The 22859-nt window shown below is 44.8% G+C and overlaps 1 protein-coding gene across 6 annotated transcripts in view; it reads right to left on the reverse strand.

Moving 5' to 3' along the window:
* Window positions 1-22859, reverse strand: part of IGDCC4 (immunoglobulin superfamily DCC subclass member 4) — a 198101-nt gene that overhangs the window by 146482 nt on the left and 28760 nt on the right. Inside the window, exon 1 of one of the 6 annotated variants that reach the window (XM_084641361.1) lies at window positions 22776-22833. The exons of the other annotated variants lie outside the window; for them this stretch is intronic. Within the exon in view, the coding sequence (XP_084497487.1) occupies window positions 22776-22803 (28 nt within the window). The 5' untranslated portion in view covers window positions 22804-22833. Of the gene's footprint in view, window positions 1-22775; window positions 22834-22859 lie in introns of those variants that run through there. 6 annotated transcript variants of the gene reach the window in all.

The following is a 22859-nucleotide window of genomic DNA, read 5'->3' on the forward strand; positions in this document are numbered from 1 at the left end:
AGAGTGTGAGCCAGGCTGAGTGCTATTTCAAATACAATGGGAATTCAAAAAAAAAATTTCTAAAATTAAAAATTTCAACGTTTTTGTTTCATTTCAGTGGAGGGAAAAAAGCCGCCTCTCTCTTTTCTTTTTTTAAACTTTCTCCCTGTGAGAGGAAGGGTTCCCCCTCTCCACATCATAATGAAGAAAAGACATTTTTCAAACATTTTGAAAACACTTTTGAAAAATATCATTTAGAAAATTTTCATTGGAAAATGGAAAATTTCTCAGAAAATTTAGAACAAAACAAATTTTTCACAATGTACATTTGCTTTTTTCCCCTCCCCCAACTGGCTCATTTAATTGTCAAAGCAACAGCCTAGGAGTTAACCTGTCCATACTGCCATTATCAAGCTTCTGAGCCATCCAGTCCCTCGACATAAGGACAAGATTTTACATTCAGCACCTTTTCAGCCCATCCAGACGTGTTACAGCTGTAGGTAATCATGCACATACCTCTCAGACATGCATGGAATGGGAAGGAGAAGGGGCACATGGTCCCTGGAAGGAGAACAGTAGAAACCCTCTCCAAGATTGAAAAGTCTGTGTTTCTGACCCGTGCACTTTAATTATCATTACCAGCAAATGCGGCACACAAGCCCTGGTGCATATCCCAGCACTGTGACCGAGGAGATAAGTTCAAACCTGCCCATAAGCCTGTGTCATTCTGAGGACCAGCACTCACTCAGCAGATCACCATCGGTCTCACTGACCTAAGCTAGCAGCACTAGAGGTCAGAATTTCACAAACATAAGTAGTCCTTGAACAAGTTCCCGCACGTATCTGGCATTAACAAGATACTTCCTCCAGCGCTGAGTAAGCAAACCATCTCGTTCCACCTCTTGGTTCCCCTTCAAACACAAGTATTGTAGCCACTCTGGGGCTGACTGTCAAAGGCATAAATGGGAGCCAGGTGCCCATCTCCTATTGAGCTCCACGGGGAGGCACCTAACCCCCCTTTGAAATGCCTTTGATATCACCCCTGGAAGGGAAGTCTCCCCCTCCCCAGTCCAGTAACATCCAAGATCCCCAGGGTCCCTTGCACAGTCCAACCTTGGACAGCACATCAGGGTGGCACAGAATATTGGCTCTTGTCCTGCATTCACAGCTTTGTGTTCTGCTGGTTAGTTAATGCTCTCGTCTCCTACACAATTGGTAGAATTTATTGGGTCTGTGTTCTGATCCTGGTCAGGGAAACCCTGTTTCATGTCTTCCATGCTTTAGCCCAGTGGGGCCCAACCTTACTACTCAGGATGGAGGGCCACATAAACCTAAGCACAACCTTCCGAGGGCCAGATTCTACCTATATTTTAATAAGATTTAAAGTCACCTGTATTGATTTATATTTTAAGTTCAGCTTGTTTCGCGTGTGTTTCTATGTACAGTATTTCCCGATACTTCCTTGTGTCAACTAAAATGATGTAAACATGATGACAAACCGCTAATGAATCGGCCGTTAGTATATTGTGTTGAAGCAGGCCATGGGCCTTATGAAATGCTCTGGTGGGCCGTGTACAGCCCACAGGCCATAGCTTGGGCACCCCTGCATTAGCCCCAGCAGCTCAGGAGACAAAGGTGTCCCAACCTGGAGCATCAGCCTGGGTATGCTAGGCACACCCCAACAACCCACAGAGGGAGAAAGCAATGCGGCAGCCCGTGCACTATTCACCGCTCCCCTCCAGTGTTCAAACTCTGATAGAACACACAGCTGCTGGCCGACTACACATTTCACGTGGACTTGCAGAGACCATGTGAAATTACCCAGCATGCATACCCTACCTGCAGGCACTGTATTCTGCTACACGCAGAGCACAAATGCATCGCCCCCTCTGGGCGCTCACTGGGTTTCCAGTTCTTCCCATGCGGAAATTTCTGTTGTGATGCTAATACATATGGGCAAGATGTGACAAAGCTGGAATTAGCAAGGGTGGGCACAAGCCATAAAGCGCTGATCTGACCTGACCCAAGGTTTGGAGGGTTGAATCCAGGGCTTCAGTTCAGACCGAACTCTAAAAAATGTCCCCCTGTCTCTCCTATCACTCACAAGTTTGCTCTGTAGGAGACAGGATCTTAACTCATGACAGAATGGTACAAATCACAGCACTTGTGATTCTCTCCCTCCCTTTGGGCCCCTCTGTGCTGTCAGGTGGGGCAGAGTGGTTGCAGACTGGCAGTAAGTGTCCAGCTGAGAATTCATCCTGCACAGGGAGCTCTCAGCTGGTGTACACTGGTATAACAGGCACCTGTGCCACTTGTTCCCCCACATCCTTGCATACGGGGGCAAAGCAGAGGCTGGGAGCAGGGCTCCTAAACTCCACCAATTCTCAACTGGTATCCAGTCCTTTAGGGACTCGAGCTAGCTGGTGTAAATTAGAGCACTCCCTAGGCAGCTCTAAATTATACTTGGGTCTGGGGTGCAGGTGACTCAGGGAGCTATAACCAGTATCCTGAGTGGCTCTTGGCACAGGAGAGAGAGAGGCCAAGCCTCGCACATTGGTATAAATAACACTGCAGAAGGAAAGGTATTTTAGGCAAAGAGAAAAATATGCCCTGAGCAGGTTACCAAAAAGAGCACAATCGGAAAGTGACATAATCAATGCAGAAAGCTGGTTAACAAAGTATGCACGGCAGAGGAGAACTCATCAGTCAAACTAAGGACAGAAGACACATCTGGAGTGATGAATTACTTGCAAGAACACAAATCTGAGGAGATATATTATTCTCTGGCGGGACAACAAGGGGCTTTCTGAGACCCTTCAAAGGGCTCTCAGCCAATGACAGTTGTTCTTGTAGAACAGTTTATGTGTAGAATGTCATATGAACCTTAGTCAGCTTGTATTTATATAACATGTGAGGGGGAAGCCCTCAAAACAAAATACTGAGGCATGCAAGTTCAGAGCTGCTGCTACTACCAGTTAGTCCAAAATCCATTGCTACTTCTTATGGTAGGGGTCTGATTTCTTTGCACTTCCTCAGAAATCCTAAGTATCTTAACAGCCTTATTTAATCCTCCATAAAGACTGATCTATGATAAACCTCGCAGGATGAGGGAGTGTGGTAGCGGTCTGAGCACTACATTGCAAGGCAACAGATTCTAACCCTGCCTCTGATACCGACTTTCTCATCGCCCTAAGTCGCTTGACCTCTCTGCCTCAGTTTCCCTACTTGTAAAATGGAGATAACACTTATCTCTCTCACAGGAATCTAGTGAGAATTAATTAGTTAACAGCAGTAAAAGGCTTTGGGGGTGCCGGGGAAGCATCAGATAAAAAGCAGCCTATTTCAGTGCCCAACTCCCATTGCATTTCAGCGGGATTTGGGTGCCTGACTCCCTTAGCTACGCTTTGAAAACGCCACCATACGTCCTGCATACATTGACTATTACTACTGACGTCGTAATATGGTCTCGCTACTAACAGCATGGTAAAGCGACTAGTACAGAAATTCTCTTTGGTCTGGTTTTGGTACTTGGCTGACCCTCATTAGCATAGTCCCAGAGCACCTCAGCATCTTTAATGTATTTATCCAACACCCCTGGGAGGCAGGGCAGCACTATCATCCCCATTGCACAGAAGGAGACCTGGGGCACAGAGAGACTAAGTGACTTGCCCAAGGTCGCCCACAGAGCCTGTGGCAAAACAGGGAATTTAATTTGGTTCACAGGCTAGTGCTACTGGATCATGCTTTCTCCACACCTCTTTACAAGGCATCTTTGAGCCTAATCACTCACTTTTTACTCTAAAGAGCAAATTTCCAAAGAACCACAATGCACAGGAAAATTGGGCACAGAAAAGGCCCATTTGGTGCTAGCTAAAAACGTGTACACACCAAGCTGGTACCTTTGTGTGCAGCCATTATAACAGCCTGGGTCATGAATAGCCCATTTAGTGTATGACCATGATGAGTCTTAATTAGGAAAGGGAAGAATTTCTGCTCAGACACATGTGACAACTTGCCCCGGCTTAGCACTAAACATAGCACTGGACAAATCAAATTCAGACCTGGCGTGAGCACATGCAGCTTCACTGATTTCCACATGACTGCTGTGATAAGTTAAGCGTGCAACTGCGGCTCTCTACTGTCACCTCATCCTCCCCCCTGCTCCTGTTCGCCTGCTGTTGCGTATTATCAAAATCCTAGGTGGGGAGTTCTGTGGGGCAGGGACTTTGTGTTCGTTTGCACAGTGCCAGGCACAATGGGGCCCAGGTCCCTGACTGGGTGCGAGGCACGACCACAATAAAAATCATCATAATTTGGTCCTAGATATTCAAAGAACTGTACAAACATTAACGGACAGAGAGAAATATCTTACAGCCTCTGGAAATGTAGCAGGAGGGTGGTTCAAAACACCATACTAGGTAAAGTACTTTCAAGGTAAAGGATCACAACAGAGGAAAAACAAATGTAAACAGGATTCTTAAATGCTGCAAACTATTTTCAATTTCCATTCATTGTCATGCACCGATAGAAAGAGATATGGCTCTGTTTAAACAAACAAACACACACACACTCCTTCCTACCTGTTGGAGTTAATTTGCTAATGAATCCAAACTGAAAAGAATTTACCAGCTAATAGAATGTGCTTGGCCAATATAATATAGAAACTATGGTTATTCCAGGGCTATTTCTAATTAAGTGGACTCCTGGTCCAATAGTCATGAGGTCCCTTCAGATGTCAGCTGTCAAACGTTGAGACTGCACTTATGAATTACATTTACTTCTGAATTTAGGACCTGCTGGTATAGCTTCCTCTTAGCTCTCACGGTAATTTCAAACGCAAACATGCAGCATGACATAAAATATTCTACTTGCCTGGATTTCTAAATCCAGCGCGGGGAATTTCAGAGAGAGCAACATGAAGTGGTACATAAACAGCTTTTTAGAGCAGAGGGTACTCCCACCTGTCTACCCATTATCTACAGACTGCCTCAGGGTAATCAAGAACACCTTGATAACTTCTTGAGAACAAAACAAGAAAGGGTGGGGGGAAAGGGTTTGGGGAAAAACATTCGCTAGCTCAGATTTAGACATACGTAACTGCTGAGGTGAGTCGATATTAAATTCCATTCACGCAAACGGGTCACTGTTCTATTCAGAACCAGACTGTAAATTGCTGCAGAACTTTCTAGAGTGGATACTGTACCTATACCAGCTGTGTGGGGGGATATGCTTGAGACACACGGAAATACACAGTGTGCATTTGAGACTGGAAGCAGGCCCTGGCGTCTTGTGTGAAAGTGTTAGATTTCCATCAAAACTAGCTTCTTTGAAACAGGCTCTGCAGGGCATTATTATATTAATCTTATCTATTGCACTGATAGCGGCTCGGCAGGTGGTGATCTGCTTCGTGCACAACATTAATCTAAGCAGAAACATGCTCATTTTCCTGTACCCCTCCTCCTCATTCCACCTGCTTGTTCATTTCAATCACCTCTTAAATTCTGGGCCTGATCCAAAGCCCACTGAAGTCAGTGGAAAGATGCCCAGTGACTTAAATGGAATTCAATCAGCCCCTTTCGGATTAATGGGGCAGAGACTTTACTTTTCCCTACATGGGAGTACACAACCCGGCATAATGGGCCCTGATCCAGGCACTACAGGAATACACATGAATAATAAAAGAGTAGAAAGAGTATGAATCATCGACTCGCAGCAACTGGATGCTTTTACACCTTTCATATGTGTATGTGATGACATACAAACGAGAATACCATTAGCCCCACACACGCTCAACTGGAGCTGAGTGGCTCAAGGCTTAAACTCGAGTAGGGTTAAAACTGATCCCCTTGCTTTCGTGGATTACAAAACTATAAATAATTCCGTCTGGTGCGAGCTAGCAATCCAGCCAAATTTGACAGATTCCTGACAGGCAACTGATGGGTCAAAAGCAGGGCTCGGAGAGTACGATTTTCACATGCAGGATACATGGTAACAGTCGGCCATGTGTCTGCTGGGAGCTTGCACTTTGTGTCTGGTAACAGAACTTGTCTCCTCACGTGTTGCGGTTCCTTTCCCCGCCCCTCTGGAAATTTGCCTTTTAAAATAGAGAGGAGGAAAGACCTACCCAGGGACATACCAACGTGGTAACATTTCAGATATCAGAAGCAAATATGTCCTTGATCTCTGTTACACGGCCTGGACAAACAAAAGGGTTACAGCTCAACAGGAGAGAAATGGCTTTGTTCAATGGAGAGAAGGGCTGTGTTTTTAATAAACATTTCCAACAACAGCTAGATTATGTATTTGTATTATTGTAATGCCTAGGAGCCCCAGCCATGGAGCCAGACTCCATTGTGTTAGGCACTGCATAAGCCCAGAACAGACAGATGGTCCCTGTCCCAAAGAACTTTCAATCTAAGCATCAGACAAGAAACAGGCAGACTGATTGGGGAGCTCCAGGGAACAATGAGACAGTATTAGTCAGCATGTGGGTCTCAACACACCAGCCTCCTGACTTTGCCAAGTATTTTGTAGGCATCACAGAAGAGGGGCATTGTAATGAGGGATTTGAAGGACAAAGAGTTAAGTCTGCAGATGTGTACAGGGAACTTCTCCCAAGTGCAAGGGGCAGCAGGGGAGAAAGCACAAAGGGGCTTGTTTGAAAAGGTATCAAGCGAGCGAGGGAGGCATGGAGGAGTTGACATTTTGCTAGTGAAGGAGAGATAGTAGGTAGGGTGGAGATAGGTCATGAAAGGCCTTGAAAGTGAAAACAAGCAGCTTATGTTTGATGCGAAAGAGAAGGGGGAGCCAGTGGAGGGACTCCAAGAGAGGGGTGACATGGTCAGAGCTGCATTTTGAATGGGTCTCCTTGGGGTAAAATTGCGTTGGACAAGGCCCAGAGAGAAGGATGTGGCAGGGATCGAGATGTGACTGGAGGAAAGCCTGGAGGAGAGTTTCAGTTGGGTGGATGGACAGGAAAGGCCGTATTTTACAGGTGCTATGCAGAAAGAATAGGCAAGATTGACACATAAGCATGATATGTGGACCAAGAGAAGTCCAAGCTGAAGATGATGCCTAGGTTATGGACCTGAGAGACAGGGAGGATTATAAAGAGAGGTGAATACGGAGAAGAGAAGGGATGGTAGCAGGGCTGTCTGCCACCCAAGGGCCTGCAGAGCTAGGCAGCAGCAAGCCCTCAACAGAAGGCCAGCAGACAGGTGTTGAGAACCAGCTGATCCAGCTGAACGCAGTTAATGTTTGGCTCTGATTCCCAGCTGGACCCAGCTCTGTATGAGGAGGAGGGCCAGGAGAGGCAAGCCCCTCCCTGAGCAGCAGCAGAGGGCTGCAGCAGGGTAAGGGCAGGCAGGCAGGCCCTGTGGTTCCCCTGAGGCAGAAAGAGGGCTGTGCCCCTTGAGGCACCAGGGGGTAGAGGACCCCACAGTATCAGTCCTTTTGTTTCCTTACCGTATTTTTTTGCATTTGCGTGGCAGCAGAATAAAACTTTGAGAAGTGAGTCAAAAGGTAGTGATAAGGCAGCTCGGCGTTACATGCCTTCAACACCCTCGCACAGCATGTGTCTGGTCTCCCATCTAGTGGCTGGTACTAATGGAGTTACTTCTTAAGCTCAAGTGGCAGAGGTCTGTGTTGACAGTTCTGGGTCCAAGCCCCAATGACAATCGTGAGTGGGGCTGCGAGACAAAGGATTTAAATGCTCATTTCAGGTTAATAAAGTCAATTACTATTCACAATGGGCCAAAGTCCTCACTGAGGAGCACCGACCTGAGGAGGAATTCTGCCTGCTCTGACAATAAACACTAGAGCACTCTGAAGTCATGCCCGCAAGACAGCACGATCATGCTTTTATGCTGTCATGTTCTGGGCCATTACCGTAAGGTACTCTAGCACCTCTTTTAACCACACTGAATAAAGACTGAGGACCAGCTTCAGGACAGGATGTGTCCCAATCAAATTAAATTATCACCAGCTGAAAGCTTCCAAAGTATTTATGTGAAAATCTTTGAATACGGTTAGTTTAAAAAAACAAGAAACTTCAAGGATGTAGCAAGAGAGGGGACTCATTATCGCACAGGCCTTGGCAGATTAATGCTTCACAAAGAGCAAAGAACAAAAGTTTGCTAATCTGACACACTTCCAAGGCTGACATCACGTTTAGTTCTTGGCAGCGAGAGATTTTCCTGGAGAGCTGCTACTGTACGGTAGGTCCCGCTTTGCCTGGAGACCGGCCAGTGCATTTCCTATTCCATGCACATCTGGCACATTGGAACTGGCTTATGCACCTTGCAGAATCCAAGCCAAAGAAAACCTTCCAAAGCGCAAGAAAAGCCTTTTAAACAGCACAAGGAAAATGCTCCCTGATCATGTGTGTTCTGCTAGATATCCCACTTTAAGAGAAAAGGGCTTTTTTTTTTCTCTCTCTCTCTGTCTTGCAGCGTATGGCACACATTCAAATGGCAGTTAAGCTTCTAAATTGTCATCTGTCTTAATTTATGTATTTATTTTGGATGTCGAACCAGGCGATTCAACAGCACAATTAATCTCATTTAATCAGGAGTGGAGAGCACTGAAGACAAACCAAAGTTATTCCAACTCCTGCAGCATTTTCCCACTGAAGTGTAACATTCTGCTGCAGCTCTTCATGAGGGCTCCGAGCTTAAATCTTTAAATTCCATTGTCTAGTTCAAAGAGCAATTACATTTGAGTGTGTCCCCATCAGAGGAACACAAAGCACTTTTTCTTCTTGGGGAACCTTAAGCACTGATAGTTAAAAAACAATAGTTTGGCCTCGGCCCTTGTTCAGGGCAATCACACATTGCAAATGGTGGTCTCGGAAAGAAGCATGGACTGAGATTTTAGTATCTTGCAGCATTCTAAGGAGGAAAAGAATTCTGCTTGCTTGTGGAGGCAGTGCTGCGAAGCAGTTAGAGCAGAAGATAACGCACCCTAAGGGAGGGGAAGGATGGCTCAGTGGTTAAGGTGCTAGGCTGGAACTTGGAAAACCCAGGGTCAATTCCCGGCTCTTCCACAGATTTCCTGTGTGACCTTGGGCAAGTCTCTCTGTGATCCAGTTCTCCTTCTGTACAATGGGGATAACAGCATTGGTGCACTCCTCTAGAGTGGTAGCAGATCCCATTTTCAGGCATGCTCCCAACTGAATGCATCCGATGAAGTGAGCTGTAGCTCACGAAAGCTTATGCTCAAATAAATTGGTTAGTCTCTAAGGTGCCACAAGTCCTCCTTTTCTTTTTGCGGATACAGACTAACACGGCTGCTACTCTGAAACCTCCCAACTGTGTCGCTGTAGGCATTGTGCCTGCAAGTAGATAGTGCAGGGGTCCAAGCTGCCCCAGCACTCCACTGGCTCTCAAAATCCATAGCTTGGTCTACTACAAAATAGGATCAGGCGGGTGACAATAAAGATCTTTGCCACTGTCATTCATGTGTGGGAAGTAGCATTAAGGAGGCTTTGGGACATTGATCCAGTGTGTCCATTCTGTGGCTGTTGTTAATATTTGCACAGGCCCATCTAAGACTCTGTGTGCATTTTAAATAAATTAAAATTGATTAATGGCATTGCCACTACACTAATGGCATCCCACACTCAATAATCATACTGGACTAAATCTCTTTTACACTTATCTTGCTGATACGTTTTCCATTACCTCTTCCACACAGACTTAAAAACCCAGAAAGCACTTGCATTACAGAGACATGTGCTATGTTACTGTGTACAAGCCGTAACTAAAATCTGGGAGCTATTTGAAACCAGAATTAGGGTACAGTATGTTATTCATTGCTTTTAACTAAATGTTTCCAAAGGCTGCCAAAGTCACTTTGGTAAATGCATATCATTGTGTGTGTGGATGTGACACACACACACGGCATCAATGAAATGAACATAGTTTAGACTGTTTCTCCGGAACCACAGATTAACCTGTGGTTTTCCTGTATTTTAACACCCTCCTGCTATTTCGAGCGGTCTCAAATCAAGCACTCCTGCCAAGATTAGCCACCTCTCATACCAGGATGTAGCAAGGCTGTGGCTGGTGTCATGTTGAGGTATCACTTTGCTTTAGATTCATAGATTCCAAGGCCAGAAGAGACCATTGTCTGGCCTCCTGTATAACACACAGGCCATAGAACTTCCCCCAAAATAATTCCTAGAGCACATATCTTAGAAAAACATCCAGTCTTGATTTAAAAATTGTCTGAGATGGAGAATCCACCATAACTCTTGGTGAACTGTTCCAATGACTAATTACCCTCACTGTCAAAAAATTATCCCTTATTCCCAACCTGAATTTGTCTAGTTCCAACTTCCAGCCATTGGATCGTGTAATACCTTTCTCCGATGGAGTGAAGAACCCTTATTAAATATTTATTCCCCATGTAGATGCTTATAGACTGCGATCAAGTCAGCCCTTAACTTTCTCTTTGTTGAGCTAAATAGATTGAGTTCTTTGAGTCTATCACTACATAGCAGGTTTTCTCAACTTTTAATCATTCTCGTGGCTCTTCTCTGAACTCTCCCCAAATTAACAGCATCCTTGAATTGTGACTGTCAGAACTGAACATAGTATTTCAGCAGTGGTCACACCAGTGTCAAATACACAGCCAAAATAAACTCTCTATTCCTACTTGAGATTCTCCTGAATACGCATCTAAGGATTGTATTAGCTCTTTTGCACAACATCACACCGGGAGCTCATGTTCAGCCGGTTATCCATCACGACCCCCAAATCTTTTTCAGAGTCACTGATTCCCAGGATAGATTCCCCCATCCTGTAAGTATGACGTACATTCTTTGTTCCAGGATATAAGCATCTACATTTAGCCATATTAAAACACATATTGTTTGCTTGCGCCCAGCTTACCAAGCGATCCTGATTGCTGACCTGTCCTGGTATTCCAAGACTTATTGAAAATCAACACTAATGGTCTAGCGAGCTCCTAAGCCAGCTCTTTTAAAACTCTTAAATGCAAATAATCCAGACATGCTGATTGAAAAATGTCTAACTTTAGTAGCTGCTGTTTAACATACTGGTGGAATGGAAAGAATGTCATCGTGTGATAGGACTACATCATCTGTTTTTTTCCCCCAAATACAGAACAAAAATATTTATTGAACACATCTTCCTTTTCTGTATTATTATTGATAATTGTACCATTTACATTTAGCAATGGACCAATACCATTGTTGGGATTCTTCTTGGTCTAATATATTTATTGTGTCTCTTTGTTTCCCTTATAAATTTTCTACAATACCTAGTTTCTGATTCATATTCATTACTATCAGCTTTCCCTTTCCTCCATTTGTTATATGTAATTTTTTAAAAAATTTTGAACAACTGCCTTCACAACCACTCTAAACCAGGTTGGTTTTTTATGGCCTTCTTCCTCACTTGTTGCTTTTTGGGCATCTAGTAAAGAATTCTTAATGTGAAATTATCATTGACATTTTTCTGATTAAATTCTTCCTCCCAGATGATTTGGCTTATAATTGTTTCCAGCTTTGTGAAACTGGCCCTTTTAAAGCACCAAGTATATACATCACTGGTCTGGACTTTATTCTGTTTGCACACTATAAACATGATCAAGTCATGATCACTTGTACCCACATAAGCACTCATTTTTAGTTCCGTGATCAGTTTGTCTTTATCTGTCAAGACAAGGTCCCCACACATTGGATGCAACACTTTTTAAGTTAGGAAATTGTCATCTATAATATGCATGTTTTTGTACAGGCAGAACAAGCCCTCCTGCATATATAACTCAAATTGAAGTCCCCCATGATCTCACACCTTTTTTCCTACACATTACAGATAGGTAGGTGCATAAGGAGCTGGTCATCCTGCTCCTTAGTGTAATTTGATGATCTACAGCAGACACCAAATAATACCCCATCTTGTGCTTTACTGGTTAGGACAAGGATCCACAAGCATTCAAAATCACTTTCTTCTGAGGTACTGGTGACTTGAAAACAGATTTTTGACACAGAGTGCCACTCCCCCTCCCCCTTTTCCCACTCGATCCTTCCTAAACAGGTTATACCCACTGATTTTAACATTTCAGTGATGAGAAACATCCCATCAGGTTTCAGTATTACCAGCTAGATACAATTTATGCTCATAAACGAGCATTTCCTCTTGTTACCCAAGCTCCTAGCATTGGTGTATAGACAAAGAATTCCTTCTCTTCATATCTTTGGTTCCTTGATTAATTTGGTTTTCAACATCTCAATTTTGTGCTGATTCATATCTTCCCTCTTTCTACCTTCCCTTTCTGTTATTAGTTTTACACCTACCTGACTGTTCTAGCCAGCCTGGGTCCAACCTGGCGAGGTGCTAAGCGACTCCTGCGATATACTCCGTGACCTCAAAGCCTTCTGATGTTCCTGGGAGTTGAGGATGCTCCACACATTACAGAACGGGGAGCTGATCCCCAGAAGGACACACCCTCCCAGAAGGCAGTATGAACCCAATATAAATTAAATGAACTGATGCAAATTAGATCCATTACGATAGCGGATTGACAGGCCAAGCACCCACATGGGTGGAAGCTAGCACTTCTAGAACCACAGCACAGAACTCTACTCTTGAGCGAAAGGAATAGCTCCATTAGTGGGAAACAGCAGGAGACTTATTCTGTAGTGGATCAGCCATTAAAAAGGATGACAGGAGAACCCTTCCGTGCAAGTTTCATGCTTGCCTTCACTGTTACATCTAGGTACTGTGACACTCCAGAGGGTAGTTATACAAAAACAGATTTTACATGGAATGGAGTGTTAAATTTCATTGAAACTGTGTGTTGCTCGAACACACCCTTTGAGAACAAATCACCCAGAAAGATCAAACAAATCAATAGCACTAATAATTTATTCATTGCGTTGAACTATCAATGCCTGTCACAAGGCGAAAGCGAGCTACTGCTTCATAAATGTCAGTCGCTCACTTTCCTTCTTCTCTGCCCTGAGCGAGGCATTTAAACCAGCAGGTAAAACTTGTGGACCAAAATCTACAAGTCTTAACTCAGCTCTTAATCAGGACCCTCCTCTGTGGACGTTTTACCCAAATTAGGACTGAGCACAAAGCACACGCTTTGTCTTTGGCTGTGTGTGCCCCTCACATTTCTGGTCCGCCACACTATGGTTCCCATTGTGATTTGCATAAAGCTAAATTTTCCAACGTGTTTAAGGGACTGAGGGGCCAAAACCCATTTTCAAAGCTACCTAAATCACAAAAATCTGCTGAAAAATTACCACGTGATCCTGTGCCTTGCCTGCAGTGGGAGGAGCTGGGATTGTCCCTCCCAATACAGAGAATAAATAAGGAGGAATGTCAAGTTTTATTTTGCTCATTGCATTTTGTTTGCTTTCATATTTTTCTCAAAAAGCGACTCAAAAGAGTGCATAACCTCTTTCAAAAGTTTGGGGTGCATGGGGTGAACTGTCTTTGGTTTGCATGCATGTATTTAGGGGTATACCCACATTAAAATTCCAAGCTTGACAAACAGCCCTGGAACAATAACATGCCAGAGCACTGTAACTGGCCCCCATAACTCAGTTAATGAAAAATACAAAGCAGCTGCAATGTTAGAAAAGCTGATGCTAATGCAATCTAAGGTAATTATTGGCAACAGACCATCAAACGAGGGGACTGTGTGCACTGATCAGATACAATAATCAGATGGCCAGAGTCTAACATAATGGGGCTTCTCTGTTAGCAAATGCAGATGCTGCAGACTGTTCTGGACCTTCACTTTCAATAATCCCAAGCTCAATTGGCGGAGAACTGCAGCATTACACCTCCCTACACCTCGGCATTCCACATGGCCTCAGGACCCACATGCCTACAGGGACAGCAACAGCTTCACATACACTGACCCGTGAGATCTACGGTTGATGCACGTGTAGCTACAATCACCAATGTTCCATCCTCTTGTTTACTTATTAAGGTTCCTATTTTTTGTAAGCTACAATGTATTTACTTTTGAGTCTTCAAATTTATTATTTTTTGGAACTGTTTTCATAAGAGAACAAAACTCTTTTTTGTTTGGGAAGTGATTCATCTTTATTAGTTTACAATACATCATGTCCAACACCTGCTGGCAGTGAACGCAGTGGTCTTGTACACTCAGCCGCTCCAGCCCTGCCCGCCATCCCTGCAGCAAGTTTCCTCCCTTTGCTTCACAATCATGCAGCACTCAGCAGGCAGCTACAACCACTGGGATATTTTTCACACTGAGATCCAATCTCATGAGTAGATAACGCCAGAGCCATTTCAAACTACGCAAAGCACATTCAACTGTCATTCTGCACCTGCTGAGCCCGTAGATGAATCTTTCCTTAGTGCTGTTGAGGTGGCCAGCGTGCAGCTTCATAAGCAAGGTAGTAAGGGGCAAGCTGGGTCTCCCAGAATCACTACTGGCATTCCAACATGGCCATCAGTAATCCGCATGTCAGGAGAGACAGTCCCCGCATGTAGCTTTCTGAACAGGCCTGTGTCGGAAAGATGCAAAAGTCCTGCCCCTTCCCTGACCAGCCAACACTGATGTCAGCGAAGCGTCCCCGGAGATCCACGAGCATTGGCTTAACCATGGAACAGTAGCCTTTTGTGCTCTGTGGAAAGGCGGTCTGGGGCCAGAATAGGGGTACGCATGCCGTCTACTGCTTCGCCGCAGTTCAGGAACCCCATAGCTGCAAAGCCATCCACTAAGTCCTGCACATTGCCTGGAGTCACAGTCCTGCACAGCAGGAGATATTTAATGGTCCTGCACACTGGCATGACTCTGGCCCCTACAGTGGATTTTCCCACTCCAAAATGACTTCCTGACCAGTAGCAATCCAGCACAACAAGTTTCCACAGTGTGATCACCACTCGCTTCTCCACTGTCACTGCAGCTCTCATTTTGGTGTCTCAGCCCAGCACACAGATCTAGAAATGTAGCCTTGTGCATCCAAAAGTACTGCAGCCCCTGCTCGTCATCCCAAATCTGCATTACAATGTGAGCCCCCAGTCAGTAATCGTTTCTCAGACTCAGGATCAGTGCTCCAGCATCTGCAGCTGCTCCATGAATGCCAACCTCCACCATGAATTGGTTCTCGCTATGGCCCACAGCAAACTGACCACCAGGAAATCGTCACGTTCCCCGCGGTTCTCCTTGCAGCTCTGCAAATACTGGAGGACCATGAGTCCTGGGCTTCTGTCAGAGATGGTGAGAATTACAGCTTCCGCAGTGGTTCGTGGGAAATTGAAAATAGACTGGGACGAAGATGATACTATGGGATGGAGAACTCTGCATTGCGGAAAGTTGACCCCTTGCTCTCAGTCATTTCTGACCCACCGTGCATTGCCAAAACCACCCAAAACACCGTGCGCTGAACAGCGGTGGGTTGCACAGTGATTTACCCATGGTGCATTGCACTGTGGAGTGACACAAGCACTCCTGGCGTGTGTGCCCGGTGCCGACACAAAGAACCAAGCATGCAAGTGCCCAAGCACTATACTAACTGCAGCGGCTGTCGGCCGACAAACTTTGTCGTGTAGACATGGCCCCATTATTGTTATCTCCCTGTGTTGCTAGTACAACCTCCATTTGTGGAGGTGTTCAAAACTCTGCGGCTAAACTGTGGCCCAAACTGAAACTTGAGATTCAAGAACCTTGAGGGGCACTGTCAGGTTAAAATTAATGGCCCAGATTTTCATGATTTCGTGCACAACATTTACAAACACAATTAGTTTTTGCATTTCTTTCAGCTTACAGCAGTGGTTCTCAACCAGGGGTACAGATACCCGTGGGGGTACGCAGGTGTCTTCCAGGGGGTACATTAACTCATCTAGATATTTGCCTACTTTTACAATAGGCTACATAAAAAGCACTAGTGAAGTCAGTACAAACTAAAATTTCATACAGACAATGACTTGTGTATACCGCTCTATATACTATACACTGAAATGTAAATACAATATTTATATTCCAATTGATTTCATAATTATACGGTAAAAATGAGAAAGTAAGTAATTTTTCAGTAATAGTGTGCTGTGACACTCTTGTATTTTTATATCTGATTTTGTAAGCAAATAGTTTTTAAGTGAGGTGAAACTTGGGGTACACAAGACAAACCAGACTCCTGAAAGGGGTACAGTAGCCTGGAAAGGTTGAAAACCAGTGGCTTAGAGAGTGAAACTAGCTCTGTCATACATTTTCAGTGTTGCAAGGGTATGGGATGCAAACGCAACAGGGGAGCTTGAATGAAATGTATTGTTACAAAGTTGCCAAACATCTAAATATTGAGCCTAAACTATTTAAATTCTAATTAATAGCATCTTCGTCTCTCAATGCTTTACAGCTATTAAAAACAAACAAACGGTGATCCAAAAGTTTATGCCATTTGATAGCATGCCTTTAACTTGGAACTAATATTACTAAATAAAAATAAAAGAAGAAAAAGGAAACAGAAGCATTCTGGCTATTTCTTATTATTCCCAGTTCTATAATTAAAATATGGAGTACATTTTGCAGTTCCTCTTCCAGAGGTTTTTGTGTACTCCATAAAAATTAAAACAGAAAACTTAATAATAATATTCAGTTCTTCAACTGTACATTTCAAAGCACTTTACAAAGGAAGATAAGTATCGCTATCCCTTTTTTTAAGAGATGGGGCAACTGAGGCAGAGAACAGTGACGTGACTTGCTCAGTGGCAGAACTGGGAATAGAACCCAGGTCTCCTGACTCCTTGTCCACTGCTCTATGCACCATGCCATGCTGCCGTCCTTTTGAAATGTAACTACTTACTGCATGCACAGCAAAATACTTTCCCAATGCAAATTTCATAAAAGATTTTTACTCACACTTCTGTGCAGCAAACTGGCAGAGTCTGTCCTGCCCTAATCTATTCATTTTTTAAAAGCCTCTATGTACCCAGCCGGGATGTACAGTTGGCAATTTCCATGCAAGGCTGGTACATAAATTGCTGGTAAATAATTTGTATTATACATGTTACTGACAGAGTAGAGCAGAGTGGCCCTGAACTGAATGGATAAACATTAACCACTTTATAAACGGTCCACAGTCACAACACAGGGAGTAGGAGATGCACTGCCTGAGCTGTGCTTAGACAGATGGATAGATACAAGCACTCCAACACTTAATGGGGGGCTAGGGATCTGGGCTGGAATAAAGATCCTTTCTCCGCACAGTCACAGGCTTGAAGTTGACAGACATCAGAAGATCAAAGCTATTGCTAACCAATGACCCAAGCTGGTGCTTTCAGTTCACTTCCCATTTGGCCAGGTTACATGTTACCAAAAAGAACATCTACAGCTCAGCAGAGCCGGAAGAGGCAGGGGGCACTGGTGAGGCAGGGAGGAAGCTCGCACTTCCGGTATTGCCCCTGCCTTGCCCTTGGATAAGGAAGGTATGTGCATCCCCACATCTGCCAGGATGGTACCTTTCAACAGTTCTAAATTCACTCCAAAAAGGACAATATAAAAACTAACTTGAATACCAATTATCGGGGAGGTTCCTTATGCGCCCACCAAACAATGCGTGAAGCAGCATCATAATGGCTGGCTTAAGGAGTTCGGTAGTAGCACAACATGCTGTCATATGGGGGATTCACCCTCAGACTTTCATCATCCGAGAAGCTGGGGCCTCAGTGGAAATTCTCCCCCTCGTTCCCAAAGGCCCTCCCCTCAGAGCAGCAGCGACGGGCCCCAGAGTGGGACATGTCTGCCATTTTGGGCAGAAGTAAGGAGGGTGATTGATAGAGGAGGAAGGAATGGAAGGCACTGGGGGCTGGGGGGGGGGGGAGGACAATACACACACTCCTTTTAAAAAGGATGTAGGTGTACCTGGTTTAAGCCAGCACACAAGGAAACTCAGTGAAGAGCAAAGCTTTGCCTGTTTATCACCTTGTTTTATTGGCCTCACAGCTGTAGAGTCCCCCCACCAGTGGTCTCCAAATAATGACCAACTTTACACACTAGGGGCCAACTCCTGCAGCTCTCACTCATGGGATTAGACCCTTAAACATCAGTGGAAGTTGCAGGTGCCCAGCACCTCTTGGGACCAGGCCCTCAGTCCTTCCTCAGGCAAAACTTCCATCAATTCCAACCAGTTTGCCTGAGAGGCAGCGGCAGAGCTGGACCCTTTATCAGCTACCTTGTCTAGGCACACAAGGCCCTGTCATATGAGATGCTAAACAACATCAGGCCCCATGTGGGAAATTAAGATGATGAGGTTTCACCCTTACCTTTGATAGCCCTGGGTCTTGGCACTGAAGCCAGTGCCTCCCCATTACCTGTGCAGTCTGTGAGGAAAGCATAGATGACAGGGTGAGGGGGAAGATGAGGAGAAAGCTTTGATTTAATCACTGCATTCGTTTAAAAAAGCAAAATTCAGCAATGCACGAGACTTCCCCCTTCCACATCGTGCATAACGCGGAATCATTCCATCTTTTACTAGATGAAAACAAACAGGGTGGATTTTTTTTTTAAATTACTTCTCCATCAAACGTACATTTCCCTTCACAGACCCCACTGCCAGTTGCATAGCCTGAGCTGCCATACAAAAAATTACAACACGACACTGTATGATGTACTGTAAATCAATACAAATAGCCACAGGGAGAATCTGAAAGGCACATGGAAGGAGCACTCGTCAAATGATATTTATGGGCACAGGATGATGCAGAATAAAACTGCTTTAGCTCTCTGGTGTATTTCCACTATTTACAATGAGATCTGAAAATTAAAATGATATTTTATGCTGAACGACACAAAGGAGACATATGCAGTCCTTCTCTCATTCCCATTTACAGTATAGACGTTGGTGACGGACCTGGAGCTGCAGATGGTCAGAAACACTCTCCTAGAATATTCAGGCAATTCAGCTTGAATCTGTGCCCAAATCATTTAACTTTAATGGATTCTTTCATTAACAACCAAAGAAAGGGAATATGGTTGCCAGAACATTAAAATCACTTTTTCAATTATACTGTTATAAAATCGAACAAATTAGCTGTAATTCTTAGCTGAATCCTAAATGGAAGCACGACTTTATGAAAGAAATCAAAATTGATTTGGATTAGTGGGCATCAAGAGCTTTTTAAAAATTAACAAGATTCTTATGACTTCATAACACGGATGGGTTAGCCAGAGTTTTCACTGCTCCATATTTGTTACCTGCCAAGACGCTGGTGCCGGCTTCACGGGTGCTTGGTACAATGGTTTTAATGAGACTGGAACTGGAGACTGCAAAGTTTGAAGCTAGAATAAAGTTTCTGAAAAAGTTTGGGGATGTTTGAATACACAGTTTGGGCTCAGCCCACCAGGGCCCAGATCTTGGGCATGGGTCAGAACCTCCAAACTTGAGAAGGTTTTAGGTAAGAGGTTTTCCTTTAGTATTTGCATTATAGTGGCCCCAATCAGGGATCAAGGCCCCGTTGTGCTAGGTGCTATAGGGACATGGAAGTAAAAAGTCAAAACAACAGTCACTGCCCCAAAGATGTCACAGTTTTAGATTAGAATGTAAAATACGACAGGTGGACAAAACAAAGGTGAGGGGACGGGGAGAATTTAAGTAATAGAGCACTGCTGTAAGTAACTGAGGAATTGATAAACACCTGTGTGGGGGACGAATAATTATTTTGGGGCGCCAGGAATAAGGACACTATGATCACAGGCATGGGATCGAGCGAAGAATGAAAAGAATCAGGATGGAGATTCAATGTTAAGAGCTCCATGAAAGTGGACCCCATCTCGAGTGCACAACAAGTTGTATTGATCCTACAAAACCCAGGTACCATGCTACATATTCTTCAGTGCCATATACTGGCAATTTACCTATTAACTATTTACATATATGCAGACAGCTCACTCATACATCACTTCTGTGACATCAGGAAAAACCTTCCTGTGACAGTGAGATCTAATGATCTGTGGAACCAAAGTGAAGTGCTGGAAGCCCGATCACTGGGGCTTTTAAAATCACACTGGATAAAACATTAGAGTTTAAGGAACAATCCTGCACTGGCCCTTTCAAGACGGACTAGATGCTCTGATGCATCTGTTCCAGCCCTAACATCTATGAAATGATCTGGTGTGGACAATACCTAGTCAGTTGGCAGAACCCGCTCTTTAAAAAGTAAATGCAGCAGACCGTTTCAAAATCATTTTCATGAAATCTTGCAACACAAAGCACTTTCCGTGACCCCTTTAAGGGTCAGTGTATCATATTTAGTTATTTCTACTCTTTATTGCAACACAGTGGTTGACAGTTTGCATCAGTCAAAGCTGACTTGAAAAGTTAATCTTTCTTTGGACAATCCTGAACACTGCTTGCGTCCCATAATCGCTCCATCAGCCTATATCTGGCTTTCAGCCATGCCGCTGGGTAATATTTTTCAATAAGTGAAGGGAAACTGTTCCCTTTGAATCGGAGCTTGTATTGTAATCACTGTGGCTCTTCATGGTCTTGCCAGGACTGTTTTAGTACTTAACAGAACAGAACAGAGGGTAGTTTTATATAGCACCTTTCATGCTCCAAGCTTTCCAAAGCACTTTACAAAGAAATGAGCCAGAAACCAGGAGCCACATTCTGTTACAATGTAACCGAGGGCAGAATTTGGCTTGGTGGAGCCCTGACTGTACAAACAAGTGCAATGTCCACTATAAAGCATGTGCACTGGGGACATATCAAGCCTAAAATGTATATCAACACCTGGAGCAACCAGCCCAGATCCTTGAAGAAACACTGCAAAATAACTAAAATACAGACAGGGCCGGCTCTAGGATTTTTGCCGCCTCAAGCAAAAAAAAACAAAACTTTGGCCGCCCCCACTTTTTTTCATTCCCCCCTGCCCCCGGCTCTGCCCCAACTCTGCCCCTTCCCAACCCCTTCCCCAAATCCCTGGCCACGCCTCCTCCCCCGGGCGTACTGCATCCCCCCCCCCATTGCTTCCTGGGGCCTCCCCCCCACAACTCCCCGCCCTAGCTCACCTCCGCGCCGCCTGCTCCCCTGAACACGCCACCACTCCGCTCCTCCCCCCTCCCTCTCAGGCGAGGGAGAGGCAGCGCGTTCCGGGGAGCAGGCGGAGAGGAGGTGAGCGGGGGAGGTGGGGGGGGGAAGCGCAGGAAGTAACGGGGGAGGGGGGGTAGAGGACCCGCTCCCCGCCCCAGCTCACCTTCACTCCACCGCCGCCGCCTCCCCCAAGTGCACCGCCGCTCGGCTTCTCCTCCCTCCCTCCTTCCCAGGCGTGCCGTGTGAAACAGCTGTTTGGCGCGGCCAGCCCGGGCGGGAGGGAGGGAGGAGAAGCCGAGCAGCAGCGGCACGCTCAGGGGAGCGGGCGGAGGCGAGCTGGGGCACATTTCTAGGGGCGGCATGGCCGGCGCCGGAATGCCGCCCCTAGAAACGTGCCGCCCCAAGCACCTGCTTGTTTTGCTGGAGCCTAGAGCCGGCCCTGAGTACAGATAATGCTTAAATACCACCCTGATGTGCACCTTCCAGGGGGATTAAACAGATCAGCAAATAGACAATGCACTCCCACTCCGTCTGGAACACTAACACTTGTTGATAATGAAAGAAATGAATGATCTACCAGCCCCTCCTGTGGTGCTGTGTATTGAAACTCTCCCACAATCATCAGCAGGGACAGATGCATCTCTAAACTATTGCTGGGGTTCACAAAATCCTCCCCAAAACAGGCTGGCAAACCAGGGTGCCCGTTAACACGGTCTGTACTCTATTTATTTTTCCTTTATAATTCTCCTCTGTGCTCCATTTCACATCCCATTTTCCCCCAGTCTCTCCTTCACGACTCACTTCTCTGATAATGTTCAAATTCGAGTCAAATTTTCAAACCCACAATGTTTAAGTGGTTTTCCAACTAGACAAAACAAGCATCTGTCTCCAATAACCAGCCTATATGCATGTGAGAAAACACACCCACAATGTACAACCTCACAATTGCACTCCAGTGACTGGGAGAAGACCCAGCATAAACAATGGAATTGTTCAGTTAATAAGCATCAGAACGGACATTGTCTAATGGCAAATAATGGCCCACAAATGTAGCTTATTTTCCACTTACAATAATAAATTAGGAAGTGATCTGTATAGTAATCCCATAGAATTAATAAGGTTTTAGGAATATGAGACACTACTGTTAAATCTTTGAGGAGTGGGGAGGAACCATATTTTTTCTGCAAATTACAAAGTCCACCGTGGAGATGCACTGCAGCTTACAGAAGCTCCGCGGCACTATATGTCAACATATAATGTAGTAATATATAAAGAGTTCCTACAACTACACACAGCTCTTGAAAGTAAAGATTCCTCCAGGCTGTAAACACATATAAAGTACAGCTGTTGACCTGCTAAGGACAAGAATGTTGAGATAGTTTCAACCCAAATCGATACAGACAACATCATGGAGAAAAGACAGACATTTTTAAAAAACTCCACTATACAACTAAGGGCTTGTCTTCACTTGAGTGTTGTCCGTAACACAAGTCTCTCCACACACAAACCCCTCAACCTGAGCGTAGTGGTGCTTTTAACTTGAGCAACTTGGCCCAAGAGGCATAGAGGCTACAACTCAGGTGAGCACAGCTTGTCAGCTGCTAATACGACCACTCTGTAGCGTGGACACAGGCTAGATCCACTGGAGTGCCAATAATCTACCAATGGCCTTCCCACAATTCCCTCTGTGTGACTAGAAAGGACAGATAAGTTCTCCCACAATTCACTGGGAGAGAAAGAGAGTGGCTCATCTTACTGCAGTGCTGTCCCAGAAGTCTTAGCATCGCACAAGTCAGTGGACACAGCAGCTCCAGTGTAATTTCGCCACGTGGCCACTCTT

This window comes from Lepidochelys olivacea, assembly GCF_965140295.1.
Source record: "Lepidochelys olivacea isolate rLepOli2 genome assembly, chromosome: 10".
NCBI classification, from domain to species: Eukaryota; Metazoa; Chordata; order Testudines; family Cheloniidae; genus Lepidochelys; species Lepidochelys olivacea.